Here is a 20,068-nt window from a genome sequence, read left to right as displayed (position 1 = left end):
AGTTTTCCAAACTTGCTGGCATATTGAGTGTAGCACCTTAACACCATCATCTTTTAAAATTTTAAATAGTTCAGCTGGAATACCATCACTTCCACTGGCCTTGTTATTTGCAGTGCTTTCTAAGGCCCATTTGACTTCACTCTCCAGGATGTCTGGCTCAAGGTCAGCAACCACACTACCTGGGGTATATGAGACATCCGTTTCTTTCTGGTATAATTCCTCTGTGTATTCTTGCCACCTCTTCTTGATGTCTTCTGCTTCTGTTAGGTCCTTTCCACTTTTGTCCTTTATTATGGAAATCTTTGTACGAAATGTTCCTTTCATATCTCCAATTTTCTTGAACAGATCTCTGGTTCTTCCCATTCTATTGCTTTCCTCTATTTCTTTGCATTGCTTGTTTAAGAAGGTCTTCTTGTCTCTCCTTGCTATTCTTTGGAAATCTGCATTCAATTTCCTGTATGTTTCACGATCTCCCTTGCATTTTGCTTGCCTTCTCTCCCCCGCTATTTGTAAGGCCTCATTGGACAGCCACTTTGCTTTCTTGCATTTCCTTTTCATTGGGATGGTTTTCGTTGCTGCCTCCTGTATAATGTTACGAGCCTCCATCCATAGTTCTTCAGGCACTCTGTCCACCAAATCTAAATCCTTAAGCCTGTTCCTCACTTCCACTGTGTATTCATAAGGGATTTGACTTAGATTGTATCTTACCGGCCCAGTGGTTTTTCCTACTTTCTTCAGTTTAAGCTTGAATTTTGCTATAAGAAGCTGATGATCTGAGCCACAGTCAGCTCCAGGTCTTGTTTTTGCTGACTGTATAGAGCTTCTCCATCTTTGGCTGCAGAGAATATAATCAATCTGATTTCGATGCTGCCCATCTGGTGATGTCCATGTGTAGAGTCGTCTCTTGTGTTGTTGGAAAAGCGTGTTTGTGATGACCAGCTTGTTCTCTTGACAGAACTCTATTAGCCTTTGCCCTGCTTCGTTTTGATCTCCAAGGCCAAACTTGCCAGTTGTTCCTTTTATCTCTTGACTCCCTACTTTAGCATTCCAATCCCCTATAATGAGAAGAACATCCTTCTTTGGTGTCACTTCTATAAGGTGTTGTAAGTCTTCATAGAATTGGTCAATTTCAGTTTCTTCAGCACCAGTAGTTGGTGCATAAACTTGGATTACTGTGATGTTAAAAGGTCCGCCTTGGATTCGTATCGAGATCATTCTATCATTTTTGAGATTGCATCCCAGTACAGCTTTTGCCACTCTTTTGTTGACTATGAGGGCCACTCCATTTCTTTTACGGGTTTCTTGCCCACAGTAGTAGATATGATGGTCATCCGAACTGAATTCACCCATTCCCGTCCATTTTAGTTCACTGATGCCCAGGATGTCAATATTTATTCTTGCCATCTCATTTTTGACCACCACCTCCAACTTACCCATGTTCATGGTTCTTACATTCCAGGTTCCTATGCAATATTTTTCTTTACAGCATTGGACTTTCCTTTCGCTTCTTTCACTTCGCATGTTCTTTTAGATATCACTAATCCCCAAATATCTCCAGGACTGGGGGATCCATCTTCTCATGTGACCAAACACCTTCAACGGCACATCCAATATTGCTCAGGATTCCTACAAAAAGCGGCAATGCTGCCTCACCAGAGCTGTGCTCCTTTGTTGTTGCTGTATTGAGTCTCTCAATACTGGAGATTTTTATTTTTGGCTAGAGACATTTTTTTGTAGCTATTCAGATCTCAGTGCCTGGCACAACACTGATAGTTCTGCCATTTCACTAAACTGGGGTAAATGAGAGGTTTACCACCTAAGGAAGCTCTGCTCTAAAAATCAGTAGCTGTAAGTTCAGGTGTAGGGAACCCGTGGCCTTCCAGATGTTGCAGAACTACAACTCCTTTCATCCTTCCCCATGTTTGCTGGGGCTGGTGGGAATTGTAGTTCAGCGACATCTGGGGGGCCACACCTGCTACAGTTCGTGACAACATGTCTCTTTAGTGAAGGTAGGGTACATTCTCCCCGATGATACTGCATTGGGAAAGTTGTTGCCACTCCAGATCACAATCCCTCTGAAGTTTGAGAAAGCACGAGCATTCGGTGAGGAACTCACAGTGGAAACCAAAGAGCATCTGTGCTGCGGAAGGTGTTTCTTGGGAGGGAAGGCTTTAAGCAGGTGACAGCCAAGATATGGGGTTAAAGGAAGGAGCTGGCACATCCAATTCATTTGTGCGATTACAAAGTTAATTAGAGAAACCAACCCTCTTTCCTTTTAGACGCCTAATGCCTGCTGAAATTGTTTCCCCAGCAGTATGTGCAGACAGGGGAGCTGGAAATGTTAGCTGCCCTCTTCCTGGAAAGACTATCCTGTCCCATTGTTCCTAGGCTGGGCAGAGTTCTGCTGGCAGAGAGTCAGGCACTAGCATAGCCACTGATCCCCGTGGAGCAGCTGTCTTAATGAGCCTGGCTTTTGGAGTCTACGCTCTCCAGGGACTCTGGAGAAGAGACGCCGAGTCATTTCACTTTGAGAGCGGACATCCTCCAGGCAGGAGGCCTTGCTCAAAGGAGCCCACGCTTCACTGGGGTTGGCATAGAAAGTGTCTCTCCACATTGTTAACGAGTGGGAAGGAATAAACAGCAATCTCCAGCCTTTTGCTCCTCAGCCCAGACTTCCTGCCCTTCAGGATTAAAGAGTGTGCAGGCAAAAAAAAGAGCCCACGCCCGGCAAAAACAATGGCTCAGCTTCCCTGGACGTGACCGGCCCACTCAAGACTGGGCGACATCATCAAGCGGTGACCACAAAGGGGTAATTAAAGCTGCCTGTCTACATGCAAAAGAAACCCGCTGTCATTTCCATCCTCTCTTCTCACTTCTTTTCTTTATCTTCCACAAGGTATCATTCTGTTATCTCCGATTGCCTGGAAGCAATGCAGGAGAATTCTTTAGCACAAAGACACGGATATAGGAAGAAAGCCTCTGTTACACGGTGGGTGGGTGCTGGAGAGAACAGGTAGAAACAGTGATCAACCCTAAGGCAGCAGTCTTCTGAGTCCAGTGCTCTTTCAGACGTACAAAGCAAATTTGTGATGCAACAGCCCTAGACTGTCATCACCCTGCCCCACCCCCACCCCAATGACAGGCAATATATGTGAAGCAAGAAAAGTAAAAGTAGTAAAAGTAATTTTATTTACGGCCATAGGCCCATACAGGTAAAAACGACACATAAATAACAACTTGTGCACGTGGGGAAAACAGCCACTAAAGCACCACTATAACAATAAAATACTATAGAATAGAATGGCATACTACGCCTTAGTTAGCTTGTAGTGCTCCTTGGCGTCGCTTTTGGGTAAGGACAGCGACCAGGAACCTTGCCACTTTCAGGGTCGTATGAGTATCCTTATCCTGCAAGAATTGGGCAAGGTGGAATTTTGGTGGGGTGCCCTCTAGTTTCTGTATGATTGATCCCAACAAGAAATAGCACCATGGTGTAGATCAGGGTGGGGGGGCAAGCAAAGATGGAGAGAATGGCCTGCCCGAAGCTATCTAGCCAGATTACCTGCATTCCAGATTACCTGCATACTCTGCCACAGAACAACAATAGTGCATGAAGTTCATTGCATGCACGGAGATAAACCCATCTAGTTTCTATAGACAGTTCCATCTACATGCATTATAGCATCACATATTCAGGATACTTCCCTGCCAACATGGTTATGTGATCTGTGCAAAGTGGATCTGAATCACTGCTGTGCATTGCACAGGTACTATCACTAACAAATGTCCCTGATTCAACAGCAGACACCGAATGTGATGTCTCCCTCAGGTGAGGAGCAAAGGAAGCCATTCTAGAGGATCTCCACACTGCAAATGATCAGCCATCAGATCTGGACATCCCTGCCCCATGACTGGGGTCCTCATACCAGCTGCCTGAGTTCCTGGTTGGCACTCACAGTCACACACAGACAATTTCCCCCAGAGTCACAGGTGTACAGGAGATAGCAAGCCAGACAGGAACATCAGGGCCACTATTTGGACAGCAGCATGTGAAGCTGCTCAGGAGGAAGGGGCAGCACATGGAAATACGCTGCTCAGATCAGGGCCTGGCAAAAACCCAAAAGGGATGGAGCTCCCAGCCCCCAGCCCACTCTGAGCTGCTCTATTGCTGAAGCAACAGCTCCCACTCCAGCTCTAAGCTCTGGCCTTCCTGACCGGGTAAAGTGACAGCATTGCACACTGCATGCTCAGGTCACTTAACGGGGCAACGACTTTGGCAACTGAACCACTACTTTGTGGTGGTGGTTCTAACATTCTTCCAATAATACCTGAAAACCTTTTGCTGCTTTAGGACTTTTAATCTGCAGATAAGAATATGTGGTGATGTTGGTCTTTGGGTATGTAGGGGATATCAGAAAAATCTCTAACTGTATGTAGTCAGGTCATGTCTTTGCCTGTCACCTAGCAACACACCAAGAATCTGCCCTCAAAGAAAACCGGGAACCAGTAGCGTGCTTTGTGTGGCCATGACTCAATTTCCATAATCAAGTGGCTCAGACGATGGACCTGTGAATGTGTACGAGTCCAATACCCCCCTCAGCAAGAACAGATACTCACTCAGGTCAACCCTCCCATAGTCCACAAATATCCGCAGTGCTGCAGAACCAAGCAAGTAACCGAAAGCAGGGCCAAACACTGCAATGGCAAATAGGATTGCTGAAAGAGAGAGAGAAGAGGATGAGCAAGTGTGCATGAGTGACATTGCATCCATGTTTCTGATGATGTTTTATTTCTTCCTAAAGCATGTTTTAAACCACACAGTGTTTGTGGTAAATGAACAAGAAGATGAATGGTGTTGAAAACCAATCAGACAGTTAATACTACTTCTGCATTCCACACATCTTATTGAATGAAAAGCAGCTGCTACTGTTCAGACAGGATCCTAGCAACGCTCGTGAAATAAAGACTATGGTAACACATCTTTTTCAACAGCTTCCCCAACCTGCTTTGGACCACAACTCCCATCAGCCCCAGTCAGTTGATGGGAGTTGTAGTTCAAAACATCTGGAAGGCAGCAGGTTGGGGGAGGGTGCATTGCTGTTCCATCTGCCATTTATTTCAAACATGAAAATCTTGTGGTGAAGAAACACAGAGACAAGAGACAAGCAAAGAAATGTTCTGAGATTTGCATAAATACAGAAAGTATGCACTTAACCAAAAAAACTTTTAAATTAATTTGCACAATTGTTACTTTACTTTTGTGCAGAAATGCGCAGAGACTACTTGTTTGATCCCATGTTAAGAGCTCTGGGGCATATATACCTTTTTCAAACAGTGCAATCCTATATATAGCTACAGAAATGACCCTCCCCTTGAGTTCAAGGGGAGGCAAGTGTATTTAGCAGTCCTCCCCAACCTGGTGCTCTTCAGATGTTGCTGGATTACAACTCCCATCAGCCTTGACCACTGGCTGTGGCTGATGGGAGTTGCAGTGCAAAACATTTGGACGCGCTAGGTTGGGGAAGGCTGGCGTGTAGGATTGCCATCAAAAACCTTGAGAGCAACCCACCAGAGAGATGAGTCACCCAAAGGGAATGTTCTGGAGCTATACTTTAGTGAGAAAGTATCGACAATGAGAAGGTTCAAAGCTTCCTGTTCCAACCACCAAAGTTTTTAAAGCATTTAGCAGAAGATGCCAATGTTTTTATTATAGTTTCCTCCCAGTGCTCTTTTGCAAAAATGAAAGCTTAGATTTTTCATTATTTTGCAGATGCTGCCATATTCTGCTGGTATGTGTTTTCTCTGGAAATTGCATTCAAGCATGGTTGTTTTTGTTTTTTTTTAAGATTCTAAGCACTATAGCCCTATAAAGACCAGAGGACAGTATCTGTGGAAAGTTAGGCTACTTAGAATCATAGAACTGTAGAGTTGGAAGGGATCCAAATGGTCATTTAGTCCAACCTGCTTCATGCAGGAATCACAGCTAAAGAATCCATGACAGATGGCCATCCAATCTATGTTTAAAAACCTTCAAATGAGGAAGTCTCACGGAAGTCAATTACAGCCTAATCACAAACAGAATTACTGCTAAAGTCCAAAAGGACAGTTCAAATACAATATTGATGTGCTGTGATAGCTGAGCTTGTAGGGAAGGGTTGCCCTTGGCTATAGGTCAACAAAACAGTACAGTACTGATTATGTACCTTGGAGCAACAATGAGCTATTTTTTACTTTATTAACACAAAGCTCCATTAAAGCCAATTGAAGTCACCTGCCAGACAGCACTTGGGGTTGAGGAAAAACTGCCTCCAGAAAGGCTATCATTCTTTGAGGGGTGGGTGATGAAGGAATATTTGACTCTGTCATTTCCAAAACTAATAAAGCTTTACTTTATCAGCCCCTGTCTCCTGACTACAGTCTGATGGGGGAAACAGGAGACAGGAGCTGCTGTTGTAGGAGGCACCGCAAATTAGTGGGACGGAGGATGCCTCTCGTAAGAAGGCCCAAAGTTCAATCCTTGCAATATCCAGTTCAGAGATGACCAGGGGAGCTGGGCTAGATGGACCAATAGCCTGACACAATATACAGTAACTTCTTATGCTCACAGGACTGTTATTTATCAGCTGGTCATTCTGGAAGGAAAGGGCCACAGATAATCTGGGTGTTCCAGCTCTCAAACAATTTCCAGGAAGCACATTCGTGTTACCAGTTCTCTGATAACATCAGGGATAGGGAGCCTGGAAGACAACTTCCAACATCCATGGTCATTAGCTATGCTAGCTGGGGCTGACAGTGCCTAGAGTCCAACAACATCTAGAGAGCCACAAATTCCCCATCCTTGGACTACAGGGCCAATTCACAAGGCCAAGTTGTCCAAACAACATCTAGCCCAGTGGCCTAAATTGTCGAGTGCTGATAGTGGTGATTTATTGCCTACCAATATGACTGAGCTCCGTGGTTTCATTTCAACCATCTTTTATGGCTTGCTAATCATCATGCTTATTATGTTTTTTCCCCCTTCTGCACCAGAAAGGATCATTATCTACTAATTAGATTCTCTTTTCATATCTACAAAGACAGATGGGAAACTCGTTATCAGAAAACGCCCCTGATATCTACAGTACTTGGTGCCTGCAAACCTCTATGACCCTTTCCCCTTTCCTGTAATAAGTACTCTTGCAATACCTTTGGACGGCCAACACCAACAAAGCCAATAAAAAAATAAAAATAAAACCATTTGCATTCTGGGACTGAAGGAAGCACTTTTTCCTTCACCTTGCATTTCAGACTTCTTCTTGGCCTAGTTTTACATAATAGCAGGAGGTGACTAGAAACATTTGAAATCCTGGTAGAGCCAGGTCTTGGGCTTCTCTCCACACCAGAGGATTAGATAAATTCAGGGAGGAGACAGCTATCAATGGCTAGTGGAGGCAGCAATACTTCCAAATACCAGTTGCTGGAAACCACAAGAAGGGAAAGGGCTCTTGTGCTCAGGCCCAGCTTCCGGGTTTCCCACAGGCATCTGGTTGGCCACTGTGAGAACAGGATAGTGGACTAGATGGGCCATTGGCCTGATCCCGTAAGCTATTATTTTGTTCTTATGGAGATATTCAGAATTCTATTGTGGGATGGGAGAGTTTCCTTTCAAAAAGCAACCATGAACACATTTTGGCCTCAAAGAGTAGAATTCCGCTGCCAAATCTGAATGTTTTTTGGATTATTATTATTAATAATAATAATTGCATTGAGTGGAGATTTAAATCCTGATCTCCTAGTGTGAAACTCTAACCACTCTACCACACTGGCTTCTCTGAGTTGCAGGCCAGTCCTCTGCGCCAGTGGCAACAGGACACTGCATCAAACATTAGAGTTGCAAGCACCAGGGGAGGGCTTTGTCCCCCTGCCTCTGGTGCTGGAAGTTGGCACCACTCTTGGCAGAGGAGCAGGAGCAGCCCAAACGGGCTGTGCCAGCCAAGGACCTCTTCAGGACTGGGAAGCTGCTAGTGTCTTGGACAGCCCCCAACAGTTGTTAGAGGGGCCTCTGACTCTGGGGGGACGGGGGACGGGACAATAATGCTAGAAAGAAGCTGGAGGAAGAAAGTGGAACAGAAACTAAAATGGGGTGGAAAGCTGGGTTTGTCCCCCTACAAATACACATAACATAAAGGTAAAGGTAAAGGTACCCCTGCCCATACGGGCCAGTCTTGACAGACTCTAGGGTTGTGCGCTCATCTCACTCTATAGGCTGGGAGCCAGCGCTGTCCGCAGACACTTCTGGGTCACGTGGCCAGCGTGACAAGCTGCATCTGGCGAGCCAGCACAACACACGGAACGCCGTTTACCTTCCCGCTGGTAAGCGGTCCCTGTTTATCTACTTGCACCCGAGGGTGCTTTTGAACTGCTAGGTTGGTAGGCGCTGGGACCGAGCGACGGGAGCGCACCCCGCCGCGGGGATTCGAACATCCTACGCATAACATCCTACCCTTTAAATCAGTGGTTTAAGATCTATGATAGGAAGGTGGTTGGGTGGTGGTGGTGAGAATTTCTCATGCCAAAATAAAATAAAATAAAATAAAATAAAAAATTAACAATTGAATCCAGCTCTGCCGTCTTTTGAAAATAAAAATTTAAAAAACTCACCAAAACATAGCTGTCAACGTTTCCCTTTTCTTGCGAGGAATCCTATTCGGAATAAGGGAATTTCCCTTTAAAAAAAGGGAAACGTTGACAGCTATGCGCCAAAACGGCCCCACAGCACTGGCAGCATGACTTCTCTCTGTGTTCTCCTACTACAGTTTCTGCCTATGCAGGTGAAGCTCCAGATTTTGAGGGACTCTGAGCAGGCAGCACTCTGTGGCCCCCAGCACTGACTGACCGGCCTATGCCACCCCGCTGCAGAGGTATCTACAGCCACGTGAACACCATAGCGTTGCTGCTGCAGCCACCAGCTCTGACTTCCCCCTCGTATGGGGTGACCAGGCGCTGCTGCTGGCTAAGCCCAACCAGGAGCGTGACAGGGAGGTCTTATTCTGTGGCAGTGCTGTAATGGGCTTAGAGCAAAAGCAGCCACTCTGCCCCCAAGCCCATTATAGTGCTGCTGCTGCTGCAGTTGCTACGTATGTCCACTCACAAGCAGGGCTAGAGGAGGAGGTTTGGTGGCTGCTACAATACTGCTGTTAGAGGTGCACTAGGGTCAAGTGGGATCCAGGCAAGGAATTAGCCCTGGTGGGCAGGATCAGGGCGCATGAGCCCCAGCAAATGCCTGGCCATGTGTGACTCTTAGTGCACTACTTCAGCTCTCCTAGAAGAAGAAATCATTTCGGCAAACACTACAGTTTTCATGCACAAAAGGGCACCTTTTGTCACTCCAACACCATCACATTGAGAGGAGAAAGAAAAACAGGCACTCTCAACATAGCCATGTCAGTCACACAACTAAGGATGGCTTGTCATGTCCTTCCAACATAGCGATTTTCATTACAGGACTGATAAGCTGCATCAGAAGCAGCTCTTCAGTGCGAGCAATGGAAAGACATTTCCTAAACAGCAGATTCCCCGCTCCGCCTGCTGCAAAGACATGGATAGCATGGCAGTGTAAGCTGGATGGCAAGGTGCAACCCTTCTACAGTAAGTACACCTTCCCAGGGAAAGGGCTTACCTATATACAAGGGAGAATTGTTTGGCTCAGCAAAGTCATCCACATAGGAGATCCCAAAAGGCTGGATGGGGACTGTCCCAATTCCTGCCAACAGCTGTGCAACTACCATTATTGCCCACATGGTGTTGTCCTCGGCCTGGACGCTCACGTTGGAGCTTGGACACACAAATTCGTTGTTGTTGCAGAGCTCAGTTCTGGCACTTCCGCTCTTGTTACCTGCATCTTGGAACAAGATGATGCAAAAAATAAAAAATAAAAATTAATAGGAAAAACAAACAAACAAACATACAAACTGTGGGAACTCCCAGGCCACTGTACCCAAGTCTGATCTAAAGTCTAGTGCTGGAAACGTAATTTGTCATTGCAAAAGAAAAAGAAGCGGCAAAGCAAAGCAGCTCAGTTTGAGAATCACTTTGCAGGGATGTTGCCTGTGCAAGTTCACATGTTGCCAGCAGGTCTAGCTTAGGTCACACTCATGATTCACTGCAGGTGCCCTGGTACACAGCAAACAGATGGGGAGCAGGACAGATGGGGACAATCAAGATACCCCACCAGTTTCTAAGCACCTTTAGGGCCCAGATGACTAAAAGTGAACATGAACACAGGAAAAACCCTCCTGGATCAGACCAAAAGTCCATCATAGCCCAGCATCCTCTTCTTATGCTGGCTAACCAGATGCATATATATAGGAAGTCCACAAACAGGACTAAATGCAACAGCACCGTCCTTTCTTGTGATTCCCTTCAACTCATATTCAGAACATAGCCTAGGGGACATTAGATCCATGGCTGGCCTATAGACAGGTCCATGCACACGCATGCAAAGCACTTCCAAACGCAGTTGGAGAGGGAGCTGGTTTTCTGGAGGGCTGAGTTTGCCTATGCCTGGTGTAGGTAATATTGTGCTAGATAGACCAAGGGTCTGATGTGCTATAAGGCAGCTTTCTATGTTCCTATGCAGAAGCTCATGCAGAGGCCCATGTGTGGTCCTTTGTACCTGGCCCATGACTTTTGTATACAGCACCTTACAGTTTGTGGCAATAGCAACGGAACTCTTTTAAGTGAAATGCATCCTTAGGCTTCCTTAACAACTCCTCATTCCTGGATTTGGAAGACCTGCCAGAACTGTAAAACTTCCTCAATTTAATTAGCAGCTGTCATCACCTTTTTTTCTTTCAAGGTATTACCACAAGACTGCTTACAGGGATAAGTTCAGAAAGAGCTTTGAACAAATCTCTATCAGTGTATTTTGTGGGGGGTGTGGGGAGGAGAAAACATCAGACGCCAATCGGAGAATTATTGAAGGAGGAATAAGGGTGGTTTGTCCAGGACTCCTATTTGCTTTCAAATTACAAATTAGCTTTCATGGTGAACAAGCTGTTCATAGGGGAGCAGGAAACCAAGTCCAATCTATTAATCAGAGTACTTGAAGTGCCTTTTAGAGTGAAGAAAACAATGCTTAAATATCTGGAGGCATCTAGGAACCCACATCCAATGCAAAATTAAAACTAATGTTGTGTCCTTGCCACACATGTCAGTTCTCATACATCTTGTGCCTCGTTATTTGTTCGTTTTTACAACTGTTCCACTATTCCCGTCAAGCCAGAGCACTTAACGAGTGGCCCAGAAGACTTGTGGTACTTTGATCGTATAAAAGAGCTGAAACAAAAATGTTGACCAGGTAATTTTGGGCTTTCAGCTAATGCAACATCACTTTCCACATACTGCTACACACTACCACAAACATTCCTGTACATGTTCATTACAAAACCCTTATTACACAAGGCTGGAATGTATTTTCAGAACTCAGGGACCTTCTTAACTATCTTAGATTTACTTCCATAAATTCAATTGCCATGGGGGGCATGTTAAACCTATCGCCTGCCAAAATAGAATTTTTGTAAGTGAACCTGGTTTGGGGTAAATAAGAAGAGAAATGCCAGCTATACCAAGGTTTTGAGGTTTCTTTGTTTATATAAATGCTCCCATCTTTGGTTCCTGCCACTTAATAAAGAAATGGTAAGCAAATCTAGGAGGACATAATGGAAAACAGAGAGCTTCATTATTTCCTGCACTGGTACACACAACTGGCGTAAGTTATGCCTTTGGCTAAGTGTGTGGAGAGTAATATATTTCTGAGCATGGGGATATTAAAATGGTAAATGAGGGCTTCGGGTTCAGAACAAGAAACAAACCTTCTTACAAGAGGATGCCAGGGGCCTAGCCATAAAAATGAAACCACCCCATTAGTTGTTGCAATACAAATTAATATACTGCTGTGAGTGTTTAAGATCTTGCATTTAATGATATTTAAGCACTTTACATTTAAATAAACGTGAACTATATTACTATGTGAATTCATGTTACTATTCCTCAGCAGTAGTGTAAGTAAGACTGTTTTAGAGGTTAATGTGTTGAGAAGCAATAATGCCAATGGGTGGCATATTACAAATGTCCTGTCCTTCCTAGCATATCAGCTTGCCAGATGGAACAACCCCCCCCTCATATCTCTGCTGTTCGGAGGGTTCTCTCTCTCACTCACTCACTCATGCATGTGCGCGCGCGCACTGTGGAGGCACACAGGGGCAGGGGGGGGGCGAAACCCTGTTGTGCAGAGCTTCTGCTTACAGGGTTCTATAAATGTATCTGCACAAGTTAAGAGAACATTTGAAATAAAAAGTAGCAGCAAATAGCAGTTTTGGGTAATTTTTACCAAGAAAATGACATGGGGGAAATGATTAAACCTTTCTCCCCAGGCCCATAGCACTGGGGCACCCACTGCTGCTTTTGTTTTTCTTAAGTGTGTGAACTCCCAATCACTGAATTAAAAAATGCATATAAAGTAATGGGTAATTTGACCCTCAGATACCCTGTTCAACATTGCAACCCACTTCATTGTATAGGATTCCATGTTGTATAATGAAAGTTTACTTAGTTAAGGATTCCTCCAAGTTTAAAAATAATAAAACTGTTGTTTCTTTAAGAAGAATTAGATATAGTTTCTCCCCCTCTTGCCTGATTAAACTAATTTGACAAGACTCTGGATTAACCATCAAGAAAAAGAGAAGTCATTCCATTGAAGGAGGAGGCCTTATCTTTGAAGATAAAATCAAGGCACTTCCTTCAGAGAACCTCCCATTCACAGATCTTAATGAGAGAGGATCTACCCTAGACTCTTCTGATAATTGTGGCAAACTGGGACATCTTCTAAAAATCCCTCAAGATGTCTAGTCCTAGTGTGAAAAATCTAAACATCAGAAAATTCATCTTGCACACATAGACCATTGTATTTAACTAACCTTTACTCTGAGTAGACTTATTAAAATCAATGGCCATGACTAACATAGGTTCATTCATCCCAATGGGTGTACGTCAAGTAAAAGTTAGTTGAATACAATACAGTCTGGAGTATGTGTATTTTTTTTAAGGTGAACCTTATTTATATAGCAAGAATGTTACCAATATGTTTGCAACAACTGATAACTTATTCCCTTTGACTACAATGAATTCATGTTTTCATTGGGATTAGTCTTTCCATTGGCCATTTATGCAGCAGCAGTCAACCGTGGTTGTGATTTTGGACTACGGTAAATTCCATGGAGAAACACTTGTGGGAAAACGTTAGGCTAGAAGTAAAAATCTGTGTAGATGCTACAGGACAGATCCATGTGCTAGATAGCAAACTCCTGCTGGATCCCACTTGCAAGATCTTTCCTGCAAAATCCACAGTGATCTTCAATTCCATGACGTATTCTGTTATGCTTTTTTGCCATGGGCATAATTCAAACAGGAGAAACTGTGGTGTAGGTTTTAGGGGAACTCGGATGCAATTCCTGAGCTTGCCAACAACTTTTGACGCCTTGATTTCCCCCTTTTTGGAAGGCAAGTGGGAACAATGTTTTTCAAGCTTACTTCCTGGCTATGCTACAGATAAATATCAAGACAGCAGAACTAAGAGTTGTTATTACCTGATTATATTGTATGATTAGAAGGTATTGAAGGAGCCACATGTATGTGCCAAACTTCCTAGAGGAATCGTCCCCCAACTTTCACACGTCTCTTTCTTTGCAGAGAAGATGGTGACAAGCCTGATTTGCAAACAAATGCCTGGCACCATATCAACTAATGCTGGCTGGTGCCAGCAGAAGCAGCAAACCTGCCGGTGCCATTCATGGGCAGAGGGGATCATGGCTTTGCTACCTGGCATGAAAGGAAATTGGGTGGGGGGGAATGCAAGGAAGCAAAGCCGATCACGTGATCCTTGGTGTGAGTGCCACCCCTCGCTTTCTCCGATACAGGATTCTGGCAGAGGGAAAAGCAAATACTGAGCAGCTATGCTATGCTAACCAATCAATCATCAGGTAGCAGCCCTGCACATTTTTGGTGGCGTCAGATAATAGTGACACTTTAAAAGAAGCAATTCGACACAGAACAGCATCCACTGACACAAGACATGAACCAAAACATTCATTGCCTTGGGCTCCCTTGGCAATGATCTGGTTTGGCACACCCATGACAGGCAAGTCATTGCACAGAGACCGCAGCATGCCTTGGGGGACGTTGGAAGCCTGGATGGGTAAAAGCCAAGTGCCTCTAATGTGCAACTACATTTGCAGGCTTAATTTCCCAGGGAGAATAGCATACCTACTTCACAGGATACTACGAGAACTAAGCTACCAAGGATTTTGAAGCAAACCTGCTGTCGCATAGACCTTGACTAAGGTCCCATCTGCACTATACACCCTGAAGAAACTACATTCCCCAGGATTCTTTGGGGGAAGCCATGATTGTTCCCAGCGGTATGATACTGCTTTAAACGTATCGTGCAGATGGGAGCCTATGTTTTATTAATTTATGTAAGCCACTATGAGGACACAGCAAACATCGTTTCACAAAGTCCCCAAGCCATCAGAGCAGAGAAGGGCTGAGGCATATGAGATATTTGGAAATATACATACTGGTTTGTGCTGTGGTGTATTGATATGGGGCTGAGAGAAAATGTGGAAGAGTGAGAAGGAAGGCCCCCAGTGCCAACAGCAGGCCTCCCAGGCCAATTATCCTAGGCCGGTGAACTCGGCTGCCAAAGTAGCTCACAAAGATGATGAGGACAACATTCCCAATCTGTGGAGACATAAAAGTGCACAGATGAGAACGTCAAAACAGACCTGAAAGAAGACACCAACCAGACAAGGAGGCACCTCAGTGTCTCTGCTTTTACTTCAGAGTTTAGTTTATTCTGGGATGGCCCACCTCTGCTTTTTGTGTACGAGGTAGCAATTTTCCCCCCTGAAGACATACAAAGAGGCAGGCTTCATGGTATTCCCCAATGCTTACAGGTAGAGTAGAGCAGGGTTTGGCAACGTGACACCCACGAGTGCCAGTCTCAGTAAAAGATCTCAGTAAACATCCTTTCAACAGTCCATAACACAAGAAAGACTGTTTGCTCTTTCTGCATAGTTTCTGTTTGCATGGCTCAGCCTCTCCTATACCGAACATGTCCCCTTAAACATGCCCACATTTCTGTTCTGAACAGGGACAAAAGTGTCCTGTCTGTGAGGGTGGCAGCGGCTGATGAGTGCTGTTTATGGGATGGCTATTTGTGGGGGGTAGGCCCATGTAACTTTGCAATCCTATTTCTGCTCTTCCAGATGCCACAACCATTCTGCCATAGCCCTATGGCAGTCATTTGGTGTGGCATTATGCTTCCCCCCACCCCAAATGATGGTACTCATTTGGCATTATTCTAGGCTCAAAATTTGGCACACTCTCAAAATTTCACTGGCCTAAAAAGGTTGCTGACCCCTGGAATAGAGGCTGTAAAACATCTCCTACTTATCTTTAGTAGGACCAAAGTGTTGTGGCTGGGTGTAGCTTAAAACAGGCTACAGCAGTGCCAAGAAGAGAGCTCTCCGAATGCCTAGCTTGCTAGAAATGGGATGGGCAGTACAGAATTGGGAAAGAGTGGTTCAGCCATCTTTATCATCTAAGACCTTGTATTGCTGGTGAGGCCTCTTCAGGATACAGCAGTGTAAATAATCAGGATGATGAAAACAGCAGGCATAGCTCACAAGTTATTGTGTACAAAGGGAGAGTGAATCTAAAACAGCTTTATTGTCTGTGTTAGAAGCATCCGCCACCCAAAATCAACTGAGGGCCGAAAGCAAAGGCAAACAAAAAAGAACATGAAATATACTCTGAGTCGAGAGTGGATTTCATGTTCTTTATTCAGCTCATAGTGGTGAGGAGGGAATGAAAGTCCCCTCAAAGTATCTGCTTTATATACATTATTTACACAATGGGCCCCACGTGACTGGCTAATTCCGGAATTCTCCTGTAGGCCAATCAGGTTGTGGATTCACTTCTATCTGGATCTGGATTGGGTGGCTCCTGCCGACCAAACATACTGCTGCATTGTTCTAGGACCAATCAAACTACTGCATTCTGAATCCTATTGTTCTAGGACCAATCAGACTGCTGCAGTTTGGATCCTATTCAACTCAGTACATAACAGAACAGTTTGGAAAAGGAACACAAGAGTGGAGAAGGCAGAAAGAAATAGATTAACTGGATGGTAGTTCAGAGCAAAGGATTAGAAGGGCTAAGGGCCAGTTCACATACAACAAGATTACTCAACATTTGATGGTCTAAAGATTAATGAAAATTATTCTATTGGAAGCACTGCAACTGATACCATATGAAGCTCCTATCTGTGATCTGTTCTGGTTATTTGATCTGTGAAGGCTGATTCGCACGTGCAAGTCACTGCTTGGTGCAATAGCAACCGAAAGTAAACATGCCTATGTTGAACACTTCCCTGGGTGAAAGCAATACCTATGATCGTTTAAAGGAAAAAGCAGGGTAGCGTGGATCTTTTAAACACATGACACTTTCCAAATGTTAAGTGCCCACGATTTACTTGTTATGGTTGAAAAGCAATAAAGCAGCAGGATAACCAACAAATGCAAATGTATTTCTGAGATTGTATTTAATAAATTCTCTGGAGCGTTTAAATGAAGGAATTCATTTTATACATTAAACACTTGCACACAATGTGAGCATTAGATGTAAGTATGTCCTCACCAGAAATATTTACAATAGAAAAAAAATCCACATACAGCATTCATTTCTATTATTTTTGAAATAAAAGAGATGCTAAAGGTACTTCTGCTCTGTGGAACACAAATGTTTAATTGGTATGTACCTAAATAGTGACGTCCAATCAGATTATTGTGTAAATTTGGACTGTGGCAATATCTTCATGTTAAACATCTTCATGTACCAATAATGGCCCCAAACAAAAATTATTGCTAAACAATCTAGCATTCTTTTGCACCATTTCCCCCCCACATAATGCAGGCCAACACAGCTCAGTTGAAGATGTTGGCTTACACTAAAGTAAGGATCTGCCCTATGCATAGTTCAACACCCCCTGAATGCATTCTTGAATGGTCAGTACTGCACAAGAATGTGGACATGTGATTCAAATCAGTCCTCTTGGTGTCTGTTAAAGGGTCTGGATTTTAAAATCTGTTTGGAAGTATGTGGATCTATGGGTTTGGCATGAGACAATTCCCTTGTTGTCTCAAAACATTTACATGTTGCATGAGATGTAATGGTTAGCCATAACGTGCGGGTTACATAAAGTTAGAATTGCACTGGCTTGGTCCAAACTTTCAGACTAATTTAACATTTGAAACTACAGTAATTGTGCCCAAGTTTCCTTTCTTATATGCTTACATGGGCTCCCCTCCCTGGTTTTGCGGCTTTTGGAACCAATCTAACAAATAAATGAGAAAAACTTTATAATCCCAGAGAGAGTCAGGAAGGGGAGCCCCATATAAAAGTATGAAAGTGTCTGGAAGCAAAAGCAAATGTATTCCAAATGGATGGGAAAGATAACTACTTGTGGGTTGGAATGGCCACAGATATATGACTGCCCAAGGAATCTACCACAAAGTGGACACCATGGAGGTTTCCCAACTACAAGACAACATCTTTTTTGCATAAAAGTCCTGAAGAATTTCCTGTGTCCCCTGCTGTGAATGGAGCAATGTGTTTCAGGACCTGGTTAGAGCATTTCAGGGCACCAGAGTTTGTTTTGTTTAATGGCTCCTGCACACTCATGTCAAAGAAGGGAAGGGCTGTGGCTCAGTGGCAGAGAACATGCTTTTTGTAATTAGGAGTTCCCAGGTTCCATCCCCACCATCTCCAGTTGGGGCTGGGAGAGAACAGGGTCTGAAATCCTGGAATGCCTCTGCCAATCAGTGTAGACAATACTGAGCTAGACCAACCAATGGCAAGGCAGCTTTTTATGTTATTTATTTATTTATTTAGCTACCTAGCTATTTATTACCATTAATTCTACCTTACTTTTCAGGATAGAAATCCTTCTAAGGTAAAAGGTAAAAAACAATAGGTGTAATTCAGCATAGCCTTAAGGAGACCGTTCCATCAGCACAAACACTTCTGCTTGTCCTATGAAACGACCTCTCCTTTCCCTCACCCTACATACTGTTTGGGGGAAAGAAGATTTGGGGGAAACACGGGTGGTGGTGGAAGGGGGGGAAACCTCATTGAGTTTGGTTGGTTGAATCTGACCCTATGCTTTTTTAAAAACTTCAACAAAAAATGTCAACATACAAAAAGTAATCAGGATCTTTCCCACAGGGAAAAAGGTACAGCCCTTGAATCTTTTAAAGTAATAATAATAATAATAATAATAATAATAATAATAATATCGGCCTCAGTATTAGAGATCTCAATGTAAATAGAGGTCAATGATGCTGCCTACACTGCCTATTTGACAAAAGAAACGTTTTAAAATGTGATCTAGTTTCAGATACATATACCACGATATAATGGGGCATAATCAATATTTGCTCTTATTTTGCCCTCTGGGCAAGTTCTCTTACTCCTACTACTTAGGGAGAAGTCCATAAAGATGCTCATCAAAGTAGCTGCTTCTCTAGCTAGGTAGAAAGAGTCACAGAAGCAGTGATTTAGAGTCCCGAATAAAGTAGGAAATATGGATGGCCCAAGAGGTATAACACTGGGGACTGCAGGGCCAGCACCAAGATATTTTGCTCCCTGACCTAAAAGGACAAGAAGGTGCATCCAACTAGACTAGCAGGTGAATCTTACCTCAACACCACCAGCAGGACTGTAACCTTCTCTGTACCTGAAGGCAGCAAGCTGCCTTTGGTGGTGCAGGCCAGGCAGCTTAGAGGATTCAGGGGGGTTTTGCCACCTGAGAGCTGCCTCGCTCTGTCCAGTGCTTGGGCTTGCCCTCAAGAACTGTTCAGTTTTGATTTTTGCATTCTGTCCATGTATCCCATGGGCATTCAAAGAGAAGTGGGTTGAGACTGACATGTTTATGGGCTTCCTCTCAAGTCTCTGGAAGTGGTTGATGCTGGAGGCAGCAACAGGGTGAGAACCACTGGGAGTGATTTTTTCTAGAACAGCCCTCAGAGAAAGGAGTGGGAAACAAATCTAAACAGATGGACAGTCACGCTAACACAGCACAGTTTAACTGGTCTTATGTTCTCAGTTAACTGTGAGGCTTTGGCAAACGCTTTCCCTCGCACTGCTATGTGAACCAGAGCTGCTCACCCTGATGGCTAACTGCTTGGATGCCGGTTCTGCTCTGCTTTCTGCTTGTGCCAGGCCCAGAGGCTCATGTTTACTTCAGGCCCCATCCATTTTATATTTCTGCCCAAGTGCGGTTCGCATGCTCTTCGCACGCTGACAGTACAAACTGTGCAAACGCAGCAGAGCCCCGGCTAATTAACACACCTATTTTGTGTTTCCCCCTAGAATTTGATAGTGCCACTTGCCAGGCTTCAGGTGCTTTGCCAAATATCAAGCTTAAAAATCAAAGCTGTTCCTGATTGAGTCACTAGGGGCCAAGTTCCAACTTGAAAACTGCTCAAGCAGAGCCAGAACTATATTATAGCACCAGCCACTGCAAAACAGTACCACATGGAGAAATTCAAAGTCCAGGGCAGCCTACTGTTGGTGGGTAAGTAGATGGGAGACTGTATTGCAGTCACTGCTGCACTGGTATTAAGACTGTTTTGCCCTTCTTGGACAGGAATATCCGATGGACAAGAACTTTGGATTGGTCCAGACTGCCTGTTTACGTCCTGCTGTCTTTTCCTGCTTGGAGGCAGCGAAAGCAAGATGGTCCCCATTTTAACCTCTGGCTGTCAATGGCCCTTTGCAGGATTCTGCATTGCAGATGTGCCTCTGACATTTCTGATAGTTTTGGATCCCAGAGCACAAAAGTATCTAAAGCTTCTGCTCCTCCTGATCTGTTTCAAAGGGAAGTCTGTGCTGGAAATGACAAAAAGATGCTAGGAGTCATTTCCCGCAGGAGGATAATTTCCTAGTGTATTAAAAGTACTTATAAACA

At 44.1% G+C, this 20,068-nt stretch overlaps 2 protein-coding genes across 3 annotated transcripts in view; both read right to left on the bottom strand.

Annotated features, from left to right (window-relative positions):
* The window catches only part of WDR53 (WD repeat domain 53), a 374,347-nt gene that overhangs the window by 302,944 nt on the left and 51,335 nt on the right, over positions 1 to 20,068 (bottom strand). The gene's annotated exons all lie outside the window — the stretch shown is intronic.
* Positions 1 to 20,068, bottom strand: part of SLCO2A1 (solute carrier organic anion transporter family member 2A1) — a 61,067-nt gene that overhangs the window by 14,294 nt on the left and 26,705 nt on the right. For both annotated transcript variants that reach the window (XM_079977275.1, XM_079977276.1), the window contains exons 3-5: positions 14,616 to 14,778; positions 9,659 to 9,880; positions 4,618 to 4,716 (exon numbers count right to left, since the gene is read on the bottom strand). In XM_079977275.1, the coding sequence (XP_079833401.1) occupies positions 4,618 to 4,716; positions 9,659 to 9,880; positions 14,616 to 14,778 (484 nt within the window). The remainder of the gene's footprint in view (positions 1 to 4,617; positions 4,717 to 9,658; positions 9,881 to 14,615; positions 14,779 to 20,068) is intronic.

This window comes from Podarcis cretensis, assembly GCF_951804945.1.
Source record: "Podarcis cretensis genome assembly, chromosome: 5".
NCBI classification, from domain to species: Eukaryota; Metazoa; Chordata; class Lepidosauria; order Squamata; family Lacertidae; genus Podarcis; species Podarcis cretensis.
This window is presented reverse-complemented; position numbering and strand designations above follow the sequence as displayed.